The sequence below is a fragment of the Coregonus clupeaformis genome, chromosome 31 (genome assembly GCF_020615455.1).
Source record: "Coregonus clupeaformis isolate EN_2021a chromosome 31, ASM2061545v1, whole genome shotgun sequence".
Lineage (NCBI taxonomy): Eukaryota > Metazoa > Chordata > Actinopteri > Salmoniformes > Salmonidae > Coregonus > Coregonus clupeaformis.
Window position 1 is genome coordinate 26,646,090 of NC_059222.1, and position 25,008 is coordinate 26,671,097.

General features: G+C 43.0%; 1 protein-coding gene across 1 annotated transcript; it reads left to right on the forward strand.

The window, feature by feature from the left end:
- The first annotated feature begins 335 nt into the window (after nt 1-335).
- LOC121547960 (monocarboxylate transporter 12-B-like) lies at nt 336-23,893 on the forward strand. Its single transcript, XM_041859361.1, has 7 exons — nt 336-405; nt 3,579-3,801; nt 9,968-10,071; nt 20,642-20,785; nt 20,953-21,541; nt 22,556-22,815; nt 23,638-23,893. Exons 2-7 carry the CDS (start codon nt 3,674-3,676, stop codon nt 23,838-23,840), a joined length of 1,428 nt encoding a protein of 475 aa, XP_041715295.1. The 5' UTR covers nt 336-405; nt 3,579-3,673; the 3' UTR covers nt 23,841-23,893.
- The last annotated feature ends 1,115 nt before the right edge of the window (nt 23,894-25,008 follow it).

The window sequence follows — 25,008 nt, forward strand, 5'->3', positions numbered from 1 at the left end:
AACGTTAACCAGCTAGCTAACATTAGCATTATCAACCCAGCCACCTAGCCAATGTTAGCCACAACAAATTGGAATTCGTAATATATCATTATTTTTACAAATTCGTAACATATTGTATGATTTGAAAATTAGTTAGATTTTGTACGTTATGAAAATTCGTAACATATAGTACGTTTTACAAATTTGTTACATATCATACGAATTGTAATTTGTAACATATCAAACGAAATGGCTGATGGACATCAACAAATGAATACATACCATACGAAACGTAACATATCAGGCCAAATGCAGTGTCTCGGATTTTCCTAACGAATAATACGAAATGCTATGAGACAAGGTTGGCTGCAAATTACTTGACTGAGCTATGCAATTCGACAGCAGCTGCTGTGTGTGTCTGGAAAGGTAAGAACCTTATTGCTCCATCTTAGAAACTGTGAGGAAAATAATGTTTATTGGAAATATTTTCAAATGTTTTTACTCTGTGTATTAATTCCAATTGATTGTTAAAAAAATTGTTTGTAGCCTTTGATGTTCTAGTGGCGCTTTGACGGATACTGATTAGAAGAACAGAACATTACAAAGTCACCTAAATTGTTTATTCTGATGAACCGTCGCTTTCTGATTCACATGTTTTGTTTGATATAAACTGAAAATTCTTGCACGCTAAGATAACAAAAAGAGAAAGGAAGTTCTGAAAAAGTTTTACTCAGTATACTTTACACGTTTCACCCCTGCACGTTTTTGAGATATTGCCATTTCCTGAGGAGGAAATATGGTGAACATGTCTACTGTTCCAAATTTGAGATATTTCATTACAGACCCAGTTCACATTGTCGATAGTTCAGCCGCGTGAACCCACCATACAATGTCCGCGTTCTGTGATGTATCAATTGGACACATACTGTGTAGACTATAAATTGTGCGAGATGCGCTTGCGTTGTCTTATATTTTCTGCAGCCTAAATTATATGGGTCTCAAACATATTATTGGATGATCCCATGTTTTCACGTGGTACATTTCAAGTGCAATATTGAATCTCCTAAACTTCAGAATCAAAACTTTGCCGACTGTGGCAAATGCCCGACTGTGGCAAATGTCTAAGCTCCTAGGTTAACAAAACAATGATAAACAGCAGCTGGACCTATGGAGTCAGACAGGTTTTAACCAACTAGAAATGCAGGAAATTATGCAACTTCAGAAAGTATTCACACCCCTTGACTATTTCCACATTTGTTGTTTTACAGCCTTAACATTTATTAAATCGAGAGATTTTTACTGGCCTACATACAATACCCCATAATGTCAAAGTGGAATTATGTTTGTACACATTTTTACAAATTCATAAAAAATGAAAAGCTGAAATGTCTTGAGTCAATAAGTATTCAACCCCTTTGTTATAGCAAACCTAAATTAAGTTTAGGAGTAAAAATGTGCTTCACAAGTCACATAATACGTTGCATGGACTCAATCTGTGTGCAATTGTAGTGTTTAACATGATTTTTGAAGGACTACCTCATCTCTGTACCCCACACATACAATTATCTGTAAGGTCCCTCAGTTGAGCAGTGAATTTTAAACACCGATTCAACCACAAAGACATTGGAGGTTTTCCAATGTCTCGCAAAGAAGGGCACATATTGGTAGATAGGTAAAAAAAAAAACAGACATTGAATTGAATATCCCTTTGAGCATGGTGAAGTTATTAATTACACATACACCCAGTCACTACAAAGATACATGGGTCCATGGGTATGAAAAAATTATATAAATGTATGCACTCACTAACTGTAAGTCGCTCTGGATAAGAGCATCTGCTAAATGACTAAAATGTAAAATGTAAATGTCCTTCTTAACTCAGTTGCCAGAGAAGAAGGAAACCGATCAGGGATTTCACCATGAAGCCAATGGTGACTAAAACAGTTACAGAGTTTAATGTCTGTGATAGGAGAAAACTGAGGATGGATCAACAACATTGTAGTTATACTCCACAATACTAAACTAATTGACAAGAGTGAAAAGGAAGCCTGCACAGAATCAAAATATTCCAAAACATGTATCCTGTTTGCAACAAGGCACTAAAGTAATACTGCAAAAATGTGGTAAAGCAATTCACTTTATGTCCTGAATGCAAAGTGTTATGTTTGGGGCAAATCCAATACAACACATTACTGAGTACCACTCTCCACATTTTCAAGCATAGTGGTGGCTGCATCGTGTTATGGGTGTGCTTGTAATCGTTAAGGACTGGTACGCTTTTCATGATAAAAATGAAATGGAATGGAGCAGGCAAAATCCTAGAAGAAAACCTGGTTCAGTCTACTTTCCACCAGACACAGGAGATTAATTCACCTTTCAGCAGGACAGTAACCTAAAACACAAGGCCAAATCTACACCGGAAGAAGATAGTGAATGTTCCTCAATGGCCGAGTTACAGTTTTGACTTAAATCTATGGCAAGACTTGAAAATGGTTGTGTAGCAATGATCAACAACCAGTTTGACAGAGCTTTAAGAATTTGTTTAACAATAATGGGCAAATGTTGCACAATCCAGGTGTGGGAAGCTCTTAGAGACTTACCCAGAAAGACTTTCAGCTTTAATTACTGCCAAAAGTGCTTCTACAAAGTATTGTCTCAGGGGTGTGAATGCTTATGTAAATTAGATATTTCTGTATTTCATTTTCAATAAATCTTCAAAGATTTCTAAAAACATGTTTTCACTTTGTCATTATGTGGTATAGTGTGTAGATTGATGAGAAAACAAAATCAATTTAATCAATTTTGAATTCAGTCTGTAACACAACAAAATGTGGAAAAAATCAAGGGGTTTGAATTCTTTCTGAAGGCACTCTATATCCTCCACATTCTTATTTTAAAATGTGAATTCTTTATTTAGTTTCCATATAAAGATATCATAGAGCTAGTGCGTTTGGATTACTGATTTAAATCACACTGGATTACTGATTAAGATTACTGATTTAAGTACTGACATTAACTGACATTCATCAGTCAAAGCCTTTTTTGCTGCATGCAGGAGTACATTTAAGGGAAATAGAGGGTAGCTAAGTCAAGTGGCCAATGGCCATCTGACGAACCAAAGCTTCAGATATGTTTTTCCATGGAAGGTGTTTTAGGGTAGCACGCCACAGCTTTTCAACAGGGTCAGAGGTCATGCCAGCAGACTGCAGCTAGTGTCTGAAGTTAATATTGTACCACCCCGAGTTAGCCCTGACACCCTTCCAGTAAACGCCTCCTCTCATGGACTCCTATGTCATTACCCTGTCGCCTCACTGTGCTGCTTGGGCCGGGGGAGTAAAGTATTTCAACATGCACATCAGCAGTGACTAGCCTTGTTTGTAGGCTAGCTCCTCAACAAATGCTGAATGGGCTGGACATGTTTTAGACCCAGAGAAGATGTCAGAGTTTTTTTGGTTTATGGTTAATGCATTCCAATTGATGCCTGTTAATGATTCCGAGCCTCCTTTTGACTTATTCATAGAGTCTTAGCTAGTATCTTTGCTTCTCCCTGTGTTCTACAACAGTGTAACTGAAGTGAACTGAACAAGATCCCATTCTAGGTGTGACTGTGTGAGGCTGTCTGTCTGCGAGGTGTACCTGGGGTTTCTTGGCTGAGAACAGGAGGAAACCGAGTGAACAGAAAAAGGATCTGAGCATGGTTCATGCTGCGGCTATGGCTCAAGGGAAGAAGAGACCAGCGGTCCCCCCTCCTGATGGGGGCTGGGGCTGGGTGATCGTGGCCGGCTGCTTTGTGGTCACTGTCTGCACACGTGCCGTCACTAGGTAAGTCTGGCAGCTGGAGAGGGTCACTGCAGTTCCCCTGGGACCTGACCCAACTCTGGGAACTGTGGAGTGATAAGCCTGTGTGTTTATTTTACAGTATAAGTGGGCATCCTAACAAATCAGTCTATTAGCAATTTTATTACACGTTTGTGTACAGTTAAGTTTGTGGGACAAATTATGATTTCAAACAAAACTCAACAATAATTTTAACCAAACTTGATGCAGATTATCAATCCATTCTATAATGGTGGGCTATGTACTTAATAAAGTGTGTGAGTTGAAAGGTATTCAAAAATTATTACACAAACATTGTATGTCCTTTAAAATACATCCGAAAATTATTTTCAAACAATAACACGGTTATGGTATGATTAAATGTTTATGATATATGTAATATAGGTCCAGGTCAACTCTATATATACCGCAACTTGGACTGAGTATGACTTGAGAACAAGACTCCGGTTTACTAAAGTGGCAAGAGGTATCTTGTGTTGCTGCCATCACACTTACTAGTTCAGGTTACACTGGGTGCCTGGTAAACAGCCTGCAGGTCAGGAGCAGGCCTTCAGTATCGAACTACAGTGAAGCGCCATACACCCTGACTGAGGATGGTTGTGTTTTAACATCTACCCTTACCGGAAAAAAACAGGCTTAGTTCTGGCAAACAGTTGTGACAAATCTTTGACCAATTTGCCGCAAATTTGCAGCAAGCTCATATTTTCACATGCAAATTAGTTTTGTGGCAAACTGTTGCGGCAAATTTGCGGCGACTTGTGAACTTCTGGCAAACAATTCTGGGAAACATGTATGCAAATTATATCAGGTTTTTGGATACTTTGTGTATTAACAACATTGCTCCACCCACATCCATTCAATGCATTGAATGGGGTTAGAGTCGAGGGAAAATAAGCAAGTATTACCAAATATAACAATGTGCTTTTCATAAGTATTCTAATAATGTGTGTACATAATGCATTAAACAAGTCTGTAAAACCACAATGAGGACATTGACCTATCAAGTAAGTTTTCATAACTGATTGGGTACAGTTCAAGACAAAACATCAGAGTAATCTGAAGTGGTGGCATTAATTCATATTCACATTTACCACATAAAATGCATGGGCATTTCATCATTAAGACCTTTTGGGAATTTCCCTTGACTCCAGCCCCATTCGATGCATTGAACGGATGTGGGTGGAGCAACGTCTACATAAGGGTGCAAATTATAAACACTCACAAAAGCTCTGACAGAGGCCTTGAGGCCGATATGTAAAGCTTAATAAAGAGCAGTGATACTAGCAAGAGCAGTGTGCAGGTTTCTTTTTTAACATACGCTAAGTTGACTGTGCCTTTAGACAGCTTGGAAAATTCCAGAAAATGATGTCATGGCTTTAGAAGCTTCTGATGGGTTAATTGATATAATTTGAGTTAATTGGAGGTGTACCTGTGGATGTATTTCAAGGCCTACCTTCAAACTCAGTGCCTCTTTGCTTGACATCATGGGGAAATCAAAATAAATCAGCCAAGACCTCAAAAGAAAATGTGTAGACTTCCACAAGTCTGGTTCATCCTTTGGAGCAATTTCCAAACGCCTGAAGGTACCACGTTCATCTGTACAAACAATTGCACGCAAGTATAAACACCATGGGACCACGCAGCCGTCATACTGCTCAGGAAGGAGACGCGTTCTGTCTCCTAGAGATTAACGTACTTTGGTGCGAAAAGTGCAAATCAATCCCAGAACAACAGCAAAGGACCTTGTGAAGATGCTGGAGGAAACGGGTACAAAAGTATCTATATCCACAGTAAAACGAGTCCTATATCGACATAACCTGAAAGGCCGCTCAGCAAGGAAGAAGCCACTGCTCCAAAACCGCCATAAAAAAGCCAGACTTCAATTTGCAACTGCACATGAGGACAAAGATTGTACTTTTTGGAGAAATGTCCTCTGGTCTGATGAAACAAAAATAGAACTGTTTGGCCATAATGACCATCATTATGTTTGGAGGAAAAGGGGGTAGGCTTGCAAGCCGAAGAACACCATCCCAACCGTGAAGCACGGGGGTGGCAGCATCATGCTGTGGGGGTGCTTTGCTGCAGGAGGGACTGGTGCACTTCACAAAATAGATGGCATCATGAGGAAGGAAAATTATGTGGATATATTGAAGGAACATCTCAAGACATCAGTCAGGAAGTTAAAGCTTGGTTGCAAATGGGTCTTCCAAATGGACAATGACCCCAAGCATACTTCAAAACTTGTGGCAAAATGGCTTAAGGACAACAAAGTCAAGGTATTGGTGTGGCCATCACAAAGCCCTGACCTCAATCCTATAGAAAATTTGTGGGCAGAACTGAAAAAGCGTGTGCGAGCAAGGAGGCCTACAAACCTGACTCAGTTACACCAGCTCTGTCAGGAGGAATGGGCCAAAATTCACCAAACTTATTGTGGGAAGGTTGTGGAAGGCTACCCGAAACGTTTGACCCAAGTTAAACAATTTAAAGGCAATGCTACCAAATACCACTTTTTCCACATTTTGTTACATTACAGCCTTATTCTAAAATGGATTAGGAAAAATAAAATCCTCAGCAATCTACACACAATACCCCATAATGACGAAGCGAAAACAGTTTTTAAAGAAATTTTAGCAAATGTATATAAAAAATAAATAACAGATTTACATAAGTAACTTATTTACATAAGTATTCAGACCCTTTGCTATGAGACTCGTAATTGAGCTTAATTTCATCCTGTTTCCATTGATCATCCTTAAGATGTTTCTACAACTTGATTGGAGTCCACCTGTGGTAAAATCTATTGATTTGACATGATTTGGAAAGGCACACACCTGTCTATAGAAAGTCCCACAGTTGACAGTGCATGTCACAGCGAAAACCAAGCCATGAGGTCGAAGGAATTGTCCGTAGAGCACCCCCGAGACAGGATTGTGTCGAGGCACAGATCTGAGAAAGGGTACCAAAAAATGTCTGCAGTACACAGTGGCCTCCATCATTCTTAAATGGAAGAAGTTTGGAACCACCAAGACTCTTCCTAGAGCTGGCCGCCGACCAAACTGAGCAATCAGGGGAGAAGGGCCGTGGTCAGGGAGGTGACCAAGAACCCGATGGTCACTCTGACAGAGCTCTCAAGTTCCTCTGTGGAGATGGGAGAACCTTCCAGAAGGACAACCATCTCTGCAGCACACCACCAATCAGGCCTTTATGGTAGATTGGCCAGACGGAAGCCACTGCTCAGTAAAAGGCACATGACAGCCCGCTTGGAGTTTGCCAAAAGGCACCTAAAGACTCTCAGACCATGGCAAACAAGATTATCTGGTCTGATGAAGCCAAGATTGAACCCTTTGGCCTGAATGCCAAGTGTCACGTCTGGAGAAAACCTTCTCCAGAGCACTCAGGACCTCAGACTGGGGCGAAGGTTCACCTTCCAACAGGACAACGACCCTAAGCACACAGCCAAGACAATGCAGGAGTGGCTTCGGAACAAGTCTCTGAATGTCCTTGAGTGGCCCAGCAAGAGCAAGGACTTGAACCCGATCTAACCTGAAAATAGCTGTGCATCAACGCAGAGAAGAATGGGAGAAACTCCCCAAATACAGGTGTGCCAAGCTTGTAGCATCATACCCAAGAGGATTCCATGCTGTAATCGCTGCCAAAGGTACTTCAACAAAGTACTGAGTAAACGGTCTGAATACTTATGTAAATTTGATATTTCCGTTTTTTATTTGTAATACATTTGTACAAATTTATAAAACCCTGTTTTTGCTTTGTCATTATGGGGTATTGTGTGTAGATTGATGAGGGGGAAAAAACAATTTAACAATTTCAGAATAAGGCTGTAATGGAACAAAATGTGGACAAAGTAAAGTGGTCTGAACATTTTCAGAAGGCACTGTACATGCATTGGACAAACGTGTAGTGTAGGGTGCGACATGCGACTGAAATTTTGCGGGTGAGGAGAGGACTGGGCATGAAGCGCTGGGCATGTTGTTGTTGTGACATGCATTATCTGAAGTAGGCCCAAATAATTATACCTACGGAGGAGCGGCTTCTATGAAGGAACTTTGAACTTCAGGGAGTTGGCTAAAACAAAGTTGGACCAGAGCTAGCCCTTGATCAATACATTACAGATAATGCCGCCTAGAGTTTTCGAGAGCTAAACCAGCATTGAAAAAGTTAATCCATTATTCTCTAATAAAAAATCGCTCTCCCTAATTTCTGAATCACGCCTGTAAAATCAGTAGCTACAGTAGACTATGCATGCTTCGGAGGGAGGGGGAGGGGCAAGTAGACCGAACACACACACTGGCAAAGATTTTCAGCTGGCAGGCACTGGAATACGTTTCTGAGTGAAAGTGAGGGCTTTGCATAGGCACTTTGTTGCGTTTTTTTGTGGGACTGAAAAAAAATGCACGGAACATCAAATAATGCTATTAACCGGTTCCCATGCTTTTAAAATAATGGTTCTGTTCCGGAACAGTATAGATCACTTTATTTCTCGGTTCTGGTTCTGTTCCTTGAAAAATTGTCCTTATTTTCCGGTTTCCGGTTCCAACCCCTGCTCACCAGACAACTTTGGTAGGTAGCTAGATAGATAGCTTGGTTTCCACTTTCAAACTGATTTTTATTTTCCCCCTGATTGGTCGCCAACGGTTACTGGTCTTGGAACTCATGTGTTCACCGGAAACGGCTTCTGGTAAACTGTTTGTCACTCGTGTCAATAAATATTGTTGCCACAGGTTTGCCACAGATTCAAAAAGAATCGTGAGAGAATTGCTTGCCAGAAAAAAACCTCTGGCGAACTGTTTGCCAGTGCCACTGTGCCACTATATTAGTATTGCCAGACGTTTGACCGCAGATTCACCACTGGCAAACATTTGCAAACTTCTGTCAACATTTTGTGGCAGACTATTTAGTTTCCAGCAAATTTGCCACAAACTTGCAGGAAAGTTGCATGCAACAATTTTTTTTTTTAGGTATCCTCTAAAATGTTGTTTTTCAAGGTTTCACAATGTTTCATGCTTTGTTACGCAGTTAAAGGGGGTTTAATGAATTGCGTTACTGAAAAAAAAGAGTTCAGTCAGGTGAAAACCTGTTGGGTGAGGGATAAAGAAGGAGATTATAGTCTCACATTTCCATCGGGCAATCCTTTGTGTAGATTAGAATTGGAAAATAATCAAACAAGGACTAGCATGTTGGAATGTCCCTCCAACATTATTCAATCATTTTCAACCAGCAACCTGGTCACTGATGGTTGTAAACTGATAATGCCTGCCCAGATCGTCACCTTGAACCTTTACCCTATTGCACATTGCGACTCTGCCAGAGATAATCTAAAGTAGTATTAGGTCAGAATTGGAAGGAATGGGGGACATTTTACCAAGGGTTTGAGAGTAACCAAAGGTAATAAGTCTAGGCAGTGAACTCCTGATCCTCTACTTTCTCGATATGCATCAGTGATTCCAAGGTCCTTTGAGGTCTAGTGAGTGAGTTTAAACCCTTAAACCAGCTGTAGCAGACAGCGTGTGTATACACGTTTTTGTGTGTGTGTGTGAGGAAACAGCAGGCTGACGGAGGCCTGCCCTATGATAGGTCACCCCATCTGCGTTCTCTGGCCAGTGCTGGAGAGGACATGAGGATCAGATGGCCGTCACATTCACACAGTGATCTGGGCCTTATCGCCTGCCTGGTGCTATTCCTCTGTTTGTACAGGTGCAGCCTCGCTACAGACTCGAACGTAGGAGCTTGTAGTTCATTACCCCCCAAGCAGGCGTTCTTCCCACACGCCCCAGGCTTTTTACAGCTCTCCCCTCAGCTTCATGATTACACAATTCATTACAGTTGCATCACTCCCTCTGACCGCTCAGGTCATCACCATGTCTAGCTGGAGAAGAGTAATTACATAATTGAAGGAACCTCAGTGTGTTCCGAGAACATGTGCTGTATACACAACAAATGGTGTGTTTGTGTGTGTGTGTGCGTGTAAGACTGTGTGTGTGTGTGTGTGTGTGTGTGTGTGTGTGTGTGCGTGTATGCGACAGATACACTAGGAAAACATATATTTTTTAAATTCTGAGCCATTTTGAAATATGCAAGATAATCCTTATTTGTCATGATTTCTCTTCATCTTGACCTTTTTCTTCTGTTCCAGATGCATCTCTATTTTCTTTGTGGAGTTCCAGATGCACTTTGGTGGGGACTATTCAGGGACAGCCTGGATCCACAGTCTGGTGGACTGCACCACTATGCTGTGTGGTAAGTCATCATGTTAAATACTGTTGAAGTAATATGGCTACAGGTTCATCTGCCTCACCTAAAGCCCATTCTTGTGGGAAGCTGCTATTGACCACCAAGTGCTAACAGCCAGTATCTGGATAGCATGTGTGAAATGCTTGATCATGTATGTGATATCAACAGAGAGGTATATTTTCTGGGTGATTTAAAAGCTTCAAACTCTAACTAGTGCCTGCAACCTGGTTCAGGTTATCAGTCAACCTACAAGGGTAGTTACAAACAGCACAGGAATGAAATCATCAACATTGTCATGACTCTCCTGACAGTGGATCAAAGGACTCAGATCAGCTAGGCAAATGGCTGATAACAAACAGACCCTCTCACCCACAGAAGAGGGGAGGGGGGTCTGGGCTGGGTTTTGACATCTTAACACTCTGCCGTAAATTAGGGAGGAGGGTAATCTCCCTTAATCGAGTGACAATTAAACATAGTTAGTTGATTCGATAAATAACAGTCATCATATTAATGAATGTCACGTCACGACAACACGTATTGATCACATCTTTACTAATGCTGCAGAAATGTGCTTGAAAGTGTCACGATCGTTATGAGATGAAGCGGACCAAGGCGCAGCGTGATAAGCTTACATATTTCATTGATTGTACACAACACAAACCAAAACAACAAACGATACGTGAAGTCCTAGGTTAATAACACAAACCTTTCGGATCAAGATCCCACAAAACTAAAATGCCAAAAGGCTGCCTAAGTATGGTCCCCAATCAGAGACAACGAGCAACAGCTGTCTCTGATTGGGAACCACCCTGGCCAACATAGAAACTAAACGATCTAGAAACTAAAACATAGAAAATGAAAAAATAAAACCTACACACCCTGGCTCAACATTAAAGAGTCCCCAGAGCCAGGGCGTGACAGTACCCCCCCCCCAAAGGCGCGGACTGCGACCGCGCCAACCAAACACAACCGGGGAGGGGCCGGGTGGGCATTCCGCCTCGGAGGCGGATCCGGCTCCGGACGTGACCACCACTCTCTTTCTACCCCCCCGTAGCGCCCCTGGTCTGGTCCCGCTGGCCGGAGCTGGACTGGACACCGGTGGAGCGGATTACTCTGGCTCCGGAGTGGAGCAGCTGACCGGTGCAGGACCAGGCACCGGTGGAACAGTCCAGCTCCGGAACGGGCCGGACCGGGCTGACGACGCGCACCACAGGCTTGGTGCGGGGGACAGGAACAGGCCGGACCGGGCTGGCGACGCGCACCACAGGCTTGGTGCGGGGAGCAGGAACGGGCCGGATCGGGCTGACGACGCGCACCACAGGCTTGGTGCGGGGAGCTGGAACGGGCCGGACCGGACTGGCGACACACACCACTTGCTTGGTGCGAGGAGCAGGACTGGGTTTCCTTATGAACCTCCGCTCCTTCTGCTGCCTAACCAGCTCCTCTCGCCGTGCCTCTACACTCTCCTTCTGCTCCCTCTGCACCAATGACCCCCTTAATCTGGCGGCCTCCTCTGCTAACCGGCTGAACCGCTCTATTGCGGCCTCCTGCTGCCTCGTCGTCCACGGCGTGAGCCCCCCCCTAAAAAATTATTGGGCTTGTCTCTCCCCCGTGATCATAGCCTCCATCCCTCTCGCCAGACTCTCTCTCCTCTCCTCCCAAGTCCATCCTCTCTCCTTGTCACGCTGCTTGATCCAGTCATGGTGGGATCTTCTGTCACGATCGTTATGAGATGAAGCGGACCAAGGCGCAGCGTGATAAGCGTACATATTTTATTGAGTGTACACAACACGAACCAAAACAACAAACGATACGTGAAGTCCTAGGTTAATAACACAAACCTTTCGGATCAAGATCCCACAAAACTAAAATGCCAAAAGGCTGCCTAAGTATGGTCCCCAATCAGAGACAACGAGCAACAGCTGTCTCTGATTGGGAACCACCCTGGCCAACATAGAAACTAAACGATCTAGAAACTAAAACATAGAAAATTAAACAATAAAACCTACACACCCTGGCTCAACATTAAAGGGTCCCCAGAGCCAGGGCATGACAGAAAGCAGTATCCAGATCCATTGGATGTAGTGATCACAATATAGTAGCCATATCTTGGAAAACCAAAGTTCCAAAGGCTGGGCCTAATATATTGTATAAGAGATCATACAATAAGTTTTGTAGTAATTCTTATGTTGTTGATGTAAATAATATTTGTTGGTCCGTGGTGTGTAATGAGGAGCAAACAGACGCTGCACTTGACACATTTATGAAATTGCTTATCCCAGTTACTAATAAGCATGATCCCATCAGGAAAATGACTGTAAAAACTGTTAAATCCCCGTGGATTGATGATTGGCAAACGTACCTCAAATTGAGAAATCATGTGACTAAAATGAATAAAAAGAAGAAGAAACTACACTATGAAACAAAGATAAATGACATAAAGAATAATAGTAAAAAGCTTTGGAGCACCTTCAATGACATTTTTGGGGAAAAAGCAAACTCAGCTCCATCATTCATTGAATCGGATGGCTCATTCATCACAAAACCGACTGATATTGCCAACTACTTTAATTATTTTTTTCATTGGCAAGATTAGCAAACTTAGACATGACATGCCAGCAACAAACACTGACACTACACATCCAAGTATATCTGACCAAATTATGAAAGACAAGCATTGTAATTTTGAATTCCGTAAAGTGAGTGTGGAAGAGGTGAAAAAAATTATTGTTGTCTATCAACAATGACAAGCCACCGGGGTCTGACAACTTGGATGGAAAATTACTGAGTATAATAGCGGAAGATATTGCCACTATTTGCCATATCTTCAATTTAAGCCTACTAGAAAGTGTGTGCCCTCAGGCCTGGAGGGAAGCAAAAGTCATTCCACTACCTAAGAATAGTAAAGCCCCCTTTACTGGCTCAAATAGCCGACCAATCAGCCTGTTAACAACCCTTTGTAAAGTTTTGGAAATAATTGCATTTGACCAGATACAATGCTGTTTTACAGTAAACAAATTGAAAACAGACTTTCAGCACGCTTATAGGGAAGGACATTCAACAAGCACAGCACTTACACAAATGACTGATTATTGGCTGAGAGAAATTGATGATAAAAATATTGTGGGGGCTGTTTTGTTAGACAGTGCGGCTTTTGACATTATCAATCATGATCTGCTGCTGGAAAAACCTAGGTGTTATGGCTTTACATCCCCTGCTATATTGTGGATAAAGACTTACCTGTCTAACAGAACACATAGGGTGTTCTTTAATGGAAGCCTCTCCAACATAATCCAGGTAGAATCAGGAATTCCCCAGGGCAGCTGTCTAGGCCCCTTACTTTTTTCAATCTTTACTAATGACATGCCCTTTGAGTAAAGCCAGTGTGTCTATGTATGCGGATGACTCAACACTATACACGTCAGCTACTACAGCGACTGAAATGACTGCAACACTTAACAAAGAGCTGCAGTTAGTTTCAGAATGGGTGGCAAGGAATAAGTTATTCCTAAATATTTCAAAAACTAAAAGCATTGTATTTGGGACAAATCATTCACTAAACCCTAAACCTCAACTAAATCTTGTAATAAATAATGTGGAAATAGAGCAAGTTGAGGTGACTAAACTGCTTGGAGTAACCCTGGATTGTAAACTGTCGTGGTCAAAACATGTTGATCCAACAGTAGCTAAGATGGGGAGAAGTCTGTCCATAATAAAGCGCTGCTCTACCTTCTTAACAGCACTATCAACAAGGCAGGTCCTACAAGCTCTAGTTTTGTCGCACCTGGACTACTGTTCAGTCGTGTGGTCAGTTGCCACAAAGAAGGACTTCAGGGCGCCCCAGAAAGTCCAGCAAGCGCCAGGACCGTCTCCTAAAGTTGATTCAGCTGCGGGATCGGGGCACCACCAGTGCAGAGCTTGCTCAGGAATGGCAGAAGGCAAGTGTGAGTGCATCTGCACGCACAGTGAGGCAAAGACCTTTGGAGAATGGCCTCGTGTCAAGAAGGGCAGCAAAGAAGCCACTTCTCTCCAGGAAAAACATCAGGGACAGACTGATATTCTGCAAAAGGTACAGGGATTGGACTGCTGAGGACTGGGGTAAAGTCATTTTCTCTGATGAATCCCCTTTCCAATTGTTTGGGGCATCCGGAAAACACCTTGTCCGGAGAAGACAAGGTGAGCGCTACCATCAGTCCTGTGTCATGCCAACAGTAAAGCATCCTGAGACCATTCATGTGTGGGGTTGCTTCTCAGCCAAGGGAGTGGGCTCACTCACAATTTTGCCTAAGAACACAGCCATGAATAAAGAATGGTACCAACACATCCTCTGAGAGCAACTTCTCCCAACCATCTAAGAACAGTTTGGTGACGACCAATGCCTTTTCCAGCATGATGGAGCACCTTGCCATAAGGCAAAAGTGATAACTAAGTGGCTCGGGGAACAAAACATCGACATTTTGGGTCCATGGCCAGGAAACTCCCCAGACCTTAATCCCATTGAGAACTTCTGGTCGATCCTCAAGAGGCAGGTGGACAAACAAAAACCCACAAATTCTGATAAACTCAAAGCATTGATTATGCACGAATGGGTTGCCATCAGTCAGGATGTGGCCCAGAAGTTAATTGACAGCATGCCAGGGCGGAATGCAGAGGTCTTGAAAAAGAAGGGTCAACACTGCAAATATTGACTCTTTGCATAAACTTTATGTAATTGTCAATAAAAGCCTTTGACACTTATGGAATGCTTGTAATTATACTTCAGTATACCATAGTAACATCTGACAAAAATATCTCATATCACTGAAGCAGCAAACTTTGTGAAGACCAATACTTGTGTCATTCTCAAAACTTTTGACCACGACTGTACATAGATCCATGACTACATGGAACGCTATTCCACATCAGGTAACTGATGCAAGCAGTAGAATCAGATTGAAAAAACTGATAAAAATACACCTTATGGAACAGCGGGAACTGTGAAGCAACACAAACATAGGCACAGACACGTGTATACACAAACACGATAACATACGCACTATACACACACGTACACATGGATTTTGTGTTGTAGATATGTGGTAATGGAGTAGGGGCCTGAGGTTGTGAAATATTTTATGAATGTATTGTAATGTTTTTAAAATTGTATAACTGCCTTACTTTTGCTGGACCCCAGGAAGAGTAGCTGATGCCTTGGCAGCAGCTAATGGGGATCCATAATAAATACAAATACAAATGGCCATCAGTCAAGTGCTGCTTCAGCAACAGTGATCTGGCTTCACACTCGGCCTGGTACTGGCTTGCAATGTGTGGTCTAGACAGGTTGTTCAATGCCAAGGGTAGTCATTAAATGGATTTGGTTAATTGGATGTAAACATATAAGCTGTTAAAAGACAGTTAAGTAGAAGTTAAGTCAGTTGACAACTAAGACAACTAGGTTTGATATTTGGTGAATAATTTCGCTTCCAATTAGGACACATAATGAAGACAATGTCATGTAAATGTGCTTTTTACAATCACACAGTGAAGTTACAGTATGCTTAAGTTGATAAAGTCACAGGCCGCTGACTGGCAATGTGTCCTTGCAACTCAGCCAACCCATTGGTCAGTTTTTGCTGCTTCTCTTAGATTGGGATGTGCCCTGTTTGACCCCCTTACATAGAACAAAAGTGATGTTTTAGTGTTTTTTAAGTGCGTGTCCCACCTAACCCTCCAGCACATCATGAGACTAGTTTATCTGATTTTCAGACTGGCTGAACAAGTGGATCTTCTATGGATCTTTTGGACATGTTGATTGCTCTTCAAAAACCTTTTTGGTTGAATCATAGGATTGTATTTTATTAGTAGGTACACATTAGCGCAGTAGCATTTAAGAACAAAGCACTGACAACCCCATGTCTGACTAAAGCAGACATCAGACAGAGGAGTTTGCTTCTTTTCCTGTTGATTTAGCTCTTGAGAGAACAAAGTCAGCCACTCACAGAGAACATCTTGAAATACCAAAACAGTGTCACAACATTATGACCCAACATAGAGGGAGTTTATTTATTTCACTTGCGCTCCGTGAAATTTGACATCATGATAGAGACTGTTTTGAAAAAGCATGTAAAAATAGACCCATAAGCTGACTCATAGCAGACTCTATCAAGGCTGACTTAGGTAACATGTTCAGGCAGGTGTATGCCAAGGCTAGTCAGCACGGGTCACAGAGGACTGCTGCGGATCACAAACCCCTCTCAAAGGTTCGCGTTTTGCAACACTTGGTATTGTGTTAACTCACAGTATCAATGGTCCAAAGTGACAAAAAAAAAAAGTGGCAAAAGAGAAACATTTACTTGCAACTATTTATACGTGTTTAAACTAGCAGTGAGGTACACTATATATAGAAAATGTATGTGGACCCCCCTTCAAATGAGTAGATTTGGCTATTTCAGCCACACCCGTAGAATGGCCTTACTGAAGAGCTCAGTGACTTTCAACGTGGCACCGTCATAGGATGCCACCATTCCAACAAGTCAATTTGTCAAATTTCTGCCCTGCTAGAGCTGCCCCGGTCAACTGAAAGTGCTGTTATTGTGATGTGGAAACGTCTAGGAGCAACAACGGCTCAGCCGCGAAGTGGTAGGCCACACAAGCTCACAGAACGGGACCGCATAGTGCTGAAGCGCCTAGCACATAAAGAATGGTCTGTCCTTTGTTGCAACACTCACTACGGAGTTCCAAACTGCCTCTGGAAGCAACGTCAGCACAATAACTGTTCGTCGGGAGCTTCATAAAATGGGTTTCCATGGCCGAGCAGTCGCACACAAGCCTAAGATCACCATGCACAATGCCAAGCGTCGGCTGGAGTGGTGTAAAGCTTTCCGCCATTGGACTCTGGAGCAGTGGAAACGCGTTCTCTGGAGTGATGAATCACGCTTCAATACCTGGCAGTCCGACAGACGAATCTGGGTTTGGCGCATGCCAGGAGAACGCTACCTGCCCCAATGCATAGTGGCAACTGTAAAGTTTGGTGGAGGAGGAATAATGGTCTGGGGCTGTTTTTCATGGTTCCAGTGAAGGGAATTCTTAACACTACAGCATACAATGACATTCTAGACGATTCTATGCTTCCAACTTTGTGGCAACAGTTTGGGGAAGGCCCTTTCCTGTTTCAGCATGACAATGCCCCCGTGCACAAAGTGAGGTCCATACACAAATGGTTTGTCGAGATCGGTGTGGAAGAACTTGACTGGCCTGCACAGAGCCCTGACCTCAACCCCATCGAACACCTTTTGGATAAATTGGAACGCTGACTGCGAGCTAGGCCTAAACACACAACATCAGTGCCCGACCTCACTAATGCTCTTGTGGCTGAATGGAAGCAAGTCCCTGCAGCAATGTTCCAACATCTAGTGAAAGCTTTCCCAGAAGAGTGGAGGCTGTTATAGCAGCAAAGGGGGGACCAACTCCATATTAATGCCCATGATTTTGGAATGAGATGTTCGACAGGCAGTTGTCCACATACTTTTGGGAATGTAGTGTATCTTATCGGAGTTTAACTTTATGCTGAATTGGTGTTCCACCCTTTTTTCCTGTATCTACATGTGTTTTATCATGTCAAGGTGTGAGAGGTGTGAGAAAATTAAATAACTGGTAGCCCATAGTCCCCCTGGCCTACAAATCATTCATATGCTGTGGTGAATTATTATTAATGAACTGTAAAGTTTAATGGACTATGAGGTAGAACTGGGTTAATCAAGAGCATAAAGTTAGAATTCTTTGTTACTGGGCCAGGAATTTTATTGGGTCATTTTAATTTCACTGTGTGGGTGAGTAGAGAGGGGATCTGCCCTAGGGTCAGATTGCTTGCTCTTACTTAGATCCATGGTTGTCTTATCATTTGTTTTTGTCTTCAAACACAGTGAAAAGAGCCAGGGTTGAACAGAGTTTAAACTAAACATGAGTGTTTTTGCAAGATAAGGATTGATTGATTGTAGTACTCTGAACTTAATGAAAGTTGAGTTTAGCCGCTCTGAAGAGGACTATATAAGATGGAGGGAGACCAAAAGGGGGTGTGCCACTTTAATAAAGTCATTTCTTGATGCAACAAAAATTCTGTGAGACCTTATTTGTAATAAAGTATAGTGGTTATTTTCCACAACAACGCCTGTCTTTTGGCAGCAGTTTGCCAGACATTTGCTAGGGTAAAAACAAGTAAGACACACTGTACTGCTTTAGTGCAGTACACGATCCCAAGGGCGTTTACTATCATTACGTGTTTTACTTTTCTATTATTTCTCTATTTTCTTTCTCTATACATTGTTGGGAAGGGCCCGTAAGCAATATTCCCTCTAAAAATTTTCAGGACTGAGTAAATTTCAGGTCTGCTGAGCACAAACTTGAACATTGTGATATTTCTGTGCAACTTAAGGCGCGCGTTTACTATGAACACTGAGGCTGTACCCGCTTTAAGTTATAGTTTTAGCAGTGGCCAAGTAGGCTACTGTGGCTATTTGATCATAATGTAGGCCTACCTGAGTGGCCTAACATAAAAGACAATGAGAAAAAATGCATCCCATAACATTTGAACATGGAAATAGCTGTTCTATCATTCAGCCTACAGTAGCAGCAAATGTGGTGTTCAATGTAGGCCTACATTCCATGAGACTTTTGAAAATAACATGCAGGGCTTGACATTAACCTGTTTATCCACTTGTCCTTCAGACAAGGTGACTGAAAATGTTGTGTTGTTTGATGCAAGAAACCACTTGCTTTTCAAAGATGTCTAGAAATGCACACATTTTGTGCTCTTGTAGGAAGCAACCACTCCTCCATTGTTGACTAGAAATTAGCTATAACTGGGCTAATAACTAACTAACTAGCAAAGAATACAAACAAATGTACACAGATGGTTACATGCAGTTCTCGCTTTGATCTCAAAACAAGCACATCTACTCGTGACTGCTCATGCTGTCCAGTTCAAAGGAATGGCACAGATCCATATATGGCAATGGCTATTTGCATATAGGCCTACTGCAGCCTGAGTCGCACGCATGTCAATGCAATAGAATCCTACTCTAATGCGCTCTGCCTACAAGAAAATCTCTTGCACAGTTAGTTTTGCATAGTTCATTTTGTTTTGGTATGTTACATTGAAAGTGTCTCATATTGTGTTGATTCGAGCACTATTCCCACAGTAGAGCGAAACGTTTATAGTGTTAACTAAATGGGAAAACTCTAGAAAGTTAAGTGAAATTCAATCTCATGATTGTGTGGCAGCCTGAGGCGTAGCTCAGTTTAGAGGGAAAATTGCCTCTAAGTAAGCATTTCATTGTTAGTCCAAACCTGTTATGAAGCATGTGACGAATATAATTTGATTTGATTTTGATTTACAGGACTCTGCACTCCCAAAAAATGATCTTAAGCCCTGCACTTTTCTCCTCTTTGATGTTGGCACCTCCATTAAGGGCGTTAGCTACTTTTTCTGTTGGGTGAACACTGACTCACTAAGTGCTGCTCATCTCAAACTGCAATTCAAAAGGAAAAGATCCACATACTGTGCTTTGGTGCAAACTTAAGTAGCTAGCTAACGTTAGCCTAGCAAAAATACCCAACCTAACATTACATGCATCAGTATCACTCGGTATAACACTCTTTTTACACAATGTTATCTCATCACCAATAGTTCGCTAGTTACTGTCAGTGTTTGAAGTGGATGTGGTGTTGGAGTCAGGCGCAGGACACAGAAGCTTAGTCCAACAGACTTTACTAGTCAAAAATATGACAATAAAAAAGAACGGGCCTCAAACAACGGAGGCGAGCGATACGCAAACAGTGCGTAAAACACAAAATATAAGCGATGCGCAAACAGTGCGTCAATACACTTAAATACACCAGAGCAAAATCCAAAACCCCAACGGACAGGCGGACAACACACAACTACAAACAAAACCAAAGGAAACTTATAGGTGACATAATCAATAAGTGATAAGACACAGGTGCACCAAACAGACAAAACCAAACAAACATAGAGAACATCAAACGGTAGCAGCTAGTACTCCGGGGACGACGAACGCCGAAGCCTGCCCGAACAAGGAGGAGGAGCAGTCTCGGCGGAATTCGTGACAGTTACACAACAACATAGGAATAAATGTATGAAATCTTAATGAACTTTTACTCGTTTTAAACTTTCAAAACATGTAGCTACCTCGCCTCAGCAAACACCACAAAGAGAAAGATAGAGAGGGGTAGTGTGTGCTGCTGAACTGTTACTGTAGACCAAAGCAATACATGCAGAAGAAATTGCGCCTTTCGCCGTTATCCTTGCTCAGCTCTTTTTCCCTGTGTTTTTCCTTTTACTGTGAACGGGTTGGACGGCGCTGGAGACTGGGTGCAACCAAAACTAATTTGGCGGCAGGGGGAGCCAATCATGAAATGAGGAACTGAGTCACTGTGGTGCAAACCACATAAAGCTTTACAGTAGGGATTTTTTCCCCAATCAATAAAACTCATCATGGTATATACCACCACCCCCCCAGCTCAAGCGACGCGCCTGCACAGCCCCATACTAACTTGTGTACTGTGTTGTGATTGAAAGCTCCTCTAGGCAGCTTCATTGGGAACCGTCTCTCGTGCCGCATCGCTGTGATCCTTGGGGGCTTCCTGTCCTCCATCGGCCTGGTCCTCAGCTCTTTCGCTACCAGCCTGGAGTACCTGTACATCACCCTGGGGGTCCTCACAGGTGGGTCCCACCTGACATCCTCCTGACCCACTGCAGTATCATTAGGAACCCCTATAAATCACACATCATATAATTTAGGGATACTGGGTAGACATACTGTACCAAAAACATGCCCTAGAATGGATCATAGCATACCAACAACAACCTTTTCCTCTTTTGATTTGCAGGTATTGGATTTTCCCTCTGTTATACCCCTGCCATTGCCATGGTGGGGTCTTATTTCTGTGAGAGGAAAGCCCTGGCGTACGGGATCGCCATGTCAGGCAGTGGCATCGGGACCTTCATCCTGGCCCCTGTGGTCCAGCTGCTCATAGAGCACTACTCATGGCACGGGGCCCTACTCATCCTGGGGGGCGTTGTCTCCAATCTGTGTGTCTGTGGGGCCTTACTGCGCCCTATCACTCTGAAAGAAGAAGAGGATGCCCATGGTCCGGTTCCGTTGGACCCCGAGTGTGGATATGGGGTGAAAGCTCAGGTGGTGAGCACGTTAGAGGAACCACTGGCAATCAACAACAGCAAAGACAGCCGCTGCTTCCAGTCTATGCAGGAGTACCGCTTCCTGCTCATGCCTGACTTCCTGATGCTGGCGGTGAGCTTCTTGTTCTTAGCAAGCGGCTGCAGCCTGCCCTTCGTCTACCTTGTGCCCTACGCACTGGATGTGGGCGTAAGCCACCACAAGGCCGCCTTTCTCATGTCTATCCTGGGGGTCATAGACATCGTGGGGAACATCACCTTCGGCTGGCTCGTAGACAGGAGGTAGGCCTGAGTTTTTTAAATTGTGTTCCATTGAACATGCCACCACAACAAAGGTATTTTAATTCTATGAAGAGTGCCTCTGTCCTGCCTTGCTCTTTGATAGGCAAGCATTCCTTTATTTGGACTGGAAGACAGGTCCAAAACATACCTGTATTTGTTGCATTGTATCTTTCTGTAGGTCTTCCTCTACAACATTCCACTTGGAGTTTGTGTGAAATCAGAAGCAATGCTTTAACATAAATATGGATCCAGCCTTTTCTTATTCAGTTTTCACTCGTTTTTTGCAGTATCACTATTTACTGAGCTGTTACCTAGTTTTTGTAGTCTCACCTTTCAGTGAACTGTCTGTCACCCAGTTTTACTCTAAAGCAGGGATCTCCAACCCTGTTCCTGGAGAGCTATCATCCTGTAGGTTTTCGCTCCAATGCTAATCTAGTGCACCTGATTCTAACAATTAGCTGAATCAGGTTAGTTACAACTGGGTTTGGATTGAAAACCTACAGGAAGGTAGCTCTCCAGGAACAGGGTTGGAGAGCCCTGCTCTAAGAAATGGAGCTGTTACCCAATTTTATCTTGAAGGTGAAAAACAGCTGGTTTCATCTTACAAGCCACCCTTACGGAAAAACCACATGAATTTCACGCGATCACATGTGAATTGTTCCAAAAACACATGTTTTCATGTGATCAATTGTGATCTTATGTTAAGTTAATGTGATAACGTGACAACATGTAAAGCAACATGTGATAACGTGACAACATGTAAAGCAACATGTGATAACGTGATATTCCACCTGAAATCATGTGGTTTTTCTGTAAGGGCATTAACAATTGAGCTACAGATCATTCAGATGGTCAATATGGGAAATATCCCACTGGGCACAGATGTCAACGTCTATTCCACGTTGGTTCAATGTAATTTCATTGAAATGATGTGGAAACAACGTTGACTCAACCAGTGTGCCCAGTGGGATGTGTTTTTAGACTGATTGTATGCACTATTATTCTTCCCCCCAGGTGCCTGAAGAAGTATCGTAATGTGTGCTACATGATTGCAGTGGGCATGGAGGGACTGTGCTGCCTCTTCATCCCTCTCCTGCGGACGTTCGCCCTGCTGGTGCCTTTCTCTGTGCTTTATGGGTACTTCGATGGCGCCTACGTGGCCCTCATACCTGTGGTGACCTCAGACATTGTGGGGACAGCTAACCTCTCCTCCGCTCTGGGGATTGTGTACTTCCTACATGCCATTCCTTACCTGCTCAGCCCTCCAATAGGAGGTGAGTGTCCTTGTGTTGAAAGGGGAGGAATGAAGTACTAACCAATCACAGCACAGGAGGTGGACAAAAGAGATGGCATGAAATGTCCACACGTTGTTTGCTGATCGCAAAAGTGGTCTTTATGAAAGCATTTAGTGGTACAAAAGCCATGTTTGGGCCATTGTTATTGCTTCACTAAAAGCTTTGCCAAATACCACATTTGCGAGCAGGAAACAATGAGCAGACATTTACCTCCCACTGGGCACAGACGTCAATTCAACGTATATTCCACGTTGGTTCAACGTCATTTCATTGAAATGACGTGGAAACAAAGTTGATTCAACCAGTGTGTGTCCAGTGGGCTTCTTTCCAGACCGCTCATATACTCCCTCTCATCAGGTAGAGCAAGCCTGCTGTTCTCTTTAAGAAAATGCAACAGAAAACAATCTCACTTACAGTAACCTTATGTCATTCTAAAGTGACCCACTTATTCAGTCCTGATTCGGAAATGATTTGTAGTTGAGTTATTAAAGAACGCTTGTGTCATGAATGGCTGGTTTCCTGGGAACAGACTAAACCTAGTCCGGGAAACTGGCCCGAATAGTACACCATGGATGTTTCATTAGTCCATTAATTACAAATGTTAGATGTTCACGTTACTTAAAAAAATATTTTGTCATGGATGCAAAAATTTTGCATTAAGTGCAGCAATAGCTTGTTAAATTACCCACCAGTGTACTTTATTTTGTATTTATTAACACATGCATTATAGTCAGCATGTCTTCCATCCATCAAGTTAAAGCCTAAGTGAATGTTCATATCTCCTTCCTCCTCCCTCCGCAGGCTGGCTAGTTGACACCACAGGCACCTACACGGCCACTTTCTTCCTCAGTGGCTTTGCCCTCATCTCCAGCTCCCTGGTTATCAGCACAGTGACTGGGATACGCCACTGTCGTAGGACCCAAAAGCACAGAAAAAACAATAAAGACACAGACCCCAAACAGGAGCCTTGTCCAGGCAGCCGATCAGACTTCTACATACAGTGAGGGAATTAAGTATTTGATCCCCTGCTGATTTTGTACGTTTGCCAACTGACAAAGAAATGATCAGTCTATAATTTTAATGGTAGGTTTATTTGAACAGTGAGAGACAGAATAACAACAACAAAAATTCAGAAAATCGTATGTCACAAATGTTATAAATTGATTTGCATTTTAATGAGGGAAATAAGTATTTGACCCCTCTCAATCAGAAAGATTTCTGGCTCCCAGGTGTCTTTTATACAGGTAACGAGCTGAGATTAGGAGCACACTCTTAAAGGGAGTGCTCCTAATCTCAGCTTGTTACCTGTATAAAAGACACCTGTCCACAGAAGCAATCAATCAATCAATCAGATTCCAAACTCTCCACCATGGCCAAGACCAAAGAGCTCTCCAAGGATGTCAGGGACAAGATTGTAGACCTACACAAGGCTGGGCTACAAGACCATCGCCAAGCAGCTTGGTGAGAAGGTGACAACAGTTGGTGCGATTATTTGCAAATGGAAGAAACACAAAATAATTGTCAATCTCCCTCTGCCCGGGGCTCCACGCAAGATTGCACCTTGTGGAGTTGCAATGATCATGAGAACGGTGAGGAATCAGCCCAGAACTACACGGGAGGATCTTGTCAATGATCTCAAGGCAGCTGGGACCATAGTCACCAAGAAAACAATTGGTAACACATTACGCCGTGAAGGACTGAAATCCTGCAGCGCCCGCAAGGTCCCCCTGCTCAAGAAAGCACATATACAGGCCCATCTGTTTGCCAATAAACATCTGAATGATTAAGAGGAGAACTGGGTGAAAGTGTTGTGGTCAGATGAGACCAAAATTGAGCTCTTTGGCATCAACTCAACTCGCCGTGTTTGGAGGAGGAGGAATGCTGCCTATGACCCCAAGAACACCATCCCCACTGTCAAACATGGAGGTGGAAACATTATGCTTTGGGGGTGTTTTTCTGCTAAGGGGACAGGACAACTTCACCGCATCAAAGGGACGATGGACGGGGCCATGTACCGTCAAATCTTGGGTGAGAACCGCCTTCCTCAGCCAGGGCATTGAAAATGGGTCGTGGATGGGTATTCCAGCATGACAATGACCCAAAACACACGGCCAAGGCAACAAAGGAGTGGCTCAAGAAGAAGCACATTAAGGTCCTGGAGTGGCCTAGCCA

Coding starts and splice junctions, on each gene's coding strand:
- LOC121547960 (XM_041859361.1), top strand. CDS start 3,674: ATGGTTCATGCTGCGGCTATGGCTCAAGGGAAGAAGAGACCAGCGGTC. Junction 21,542..22,555: donor GGCTGGCTCGTAGACAGGAG/GTAGGCCTGAGT, acceptor TCTTCCCCCCAG/GTGCCTGAAGAAGTATCGTA. Junction 22,816..23,637: donor GCTCAGCCCTCCAATAGGAG/GTGAGTGTCCTT, acceptor CTCCCTCCGCAG/GCTGGCTAGTTGACACCACA.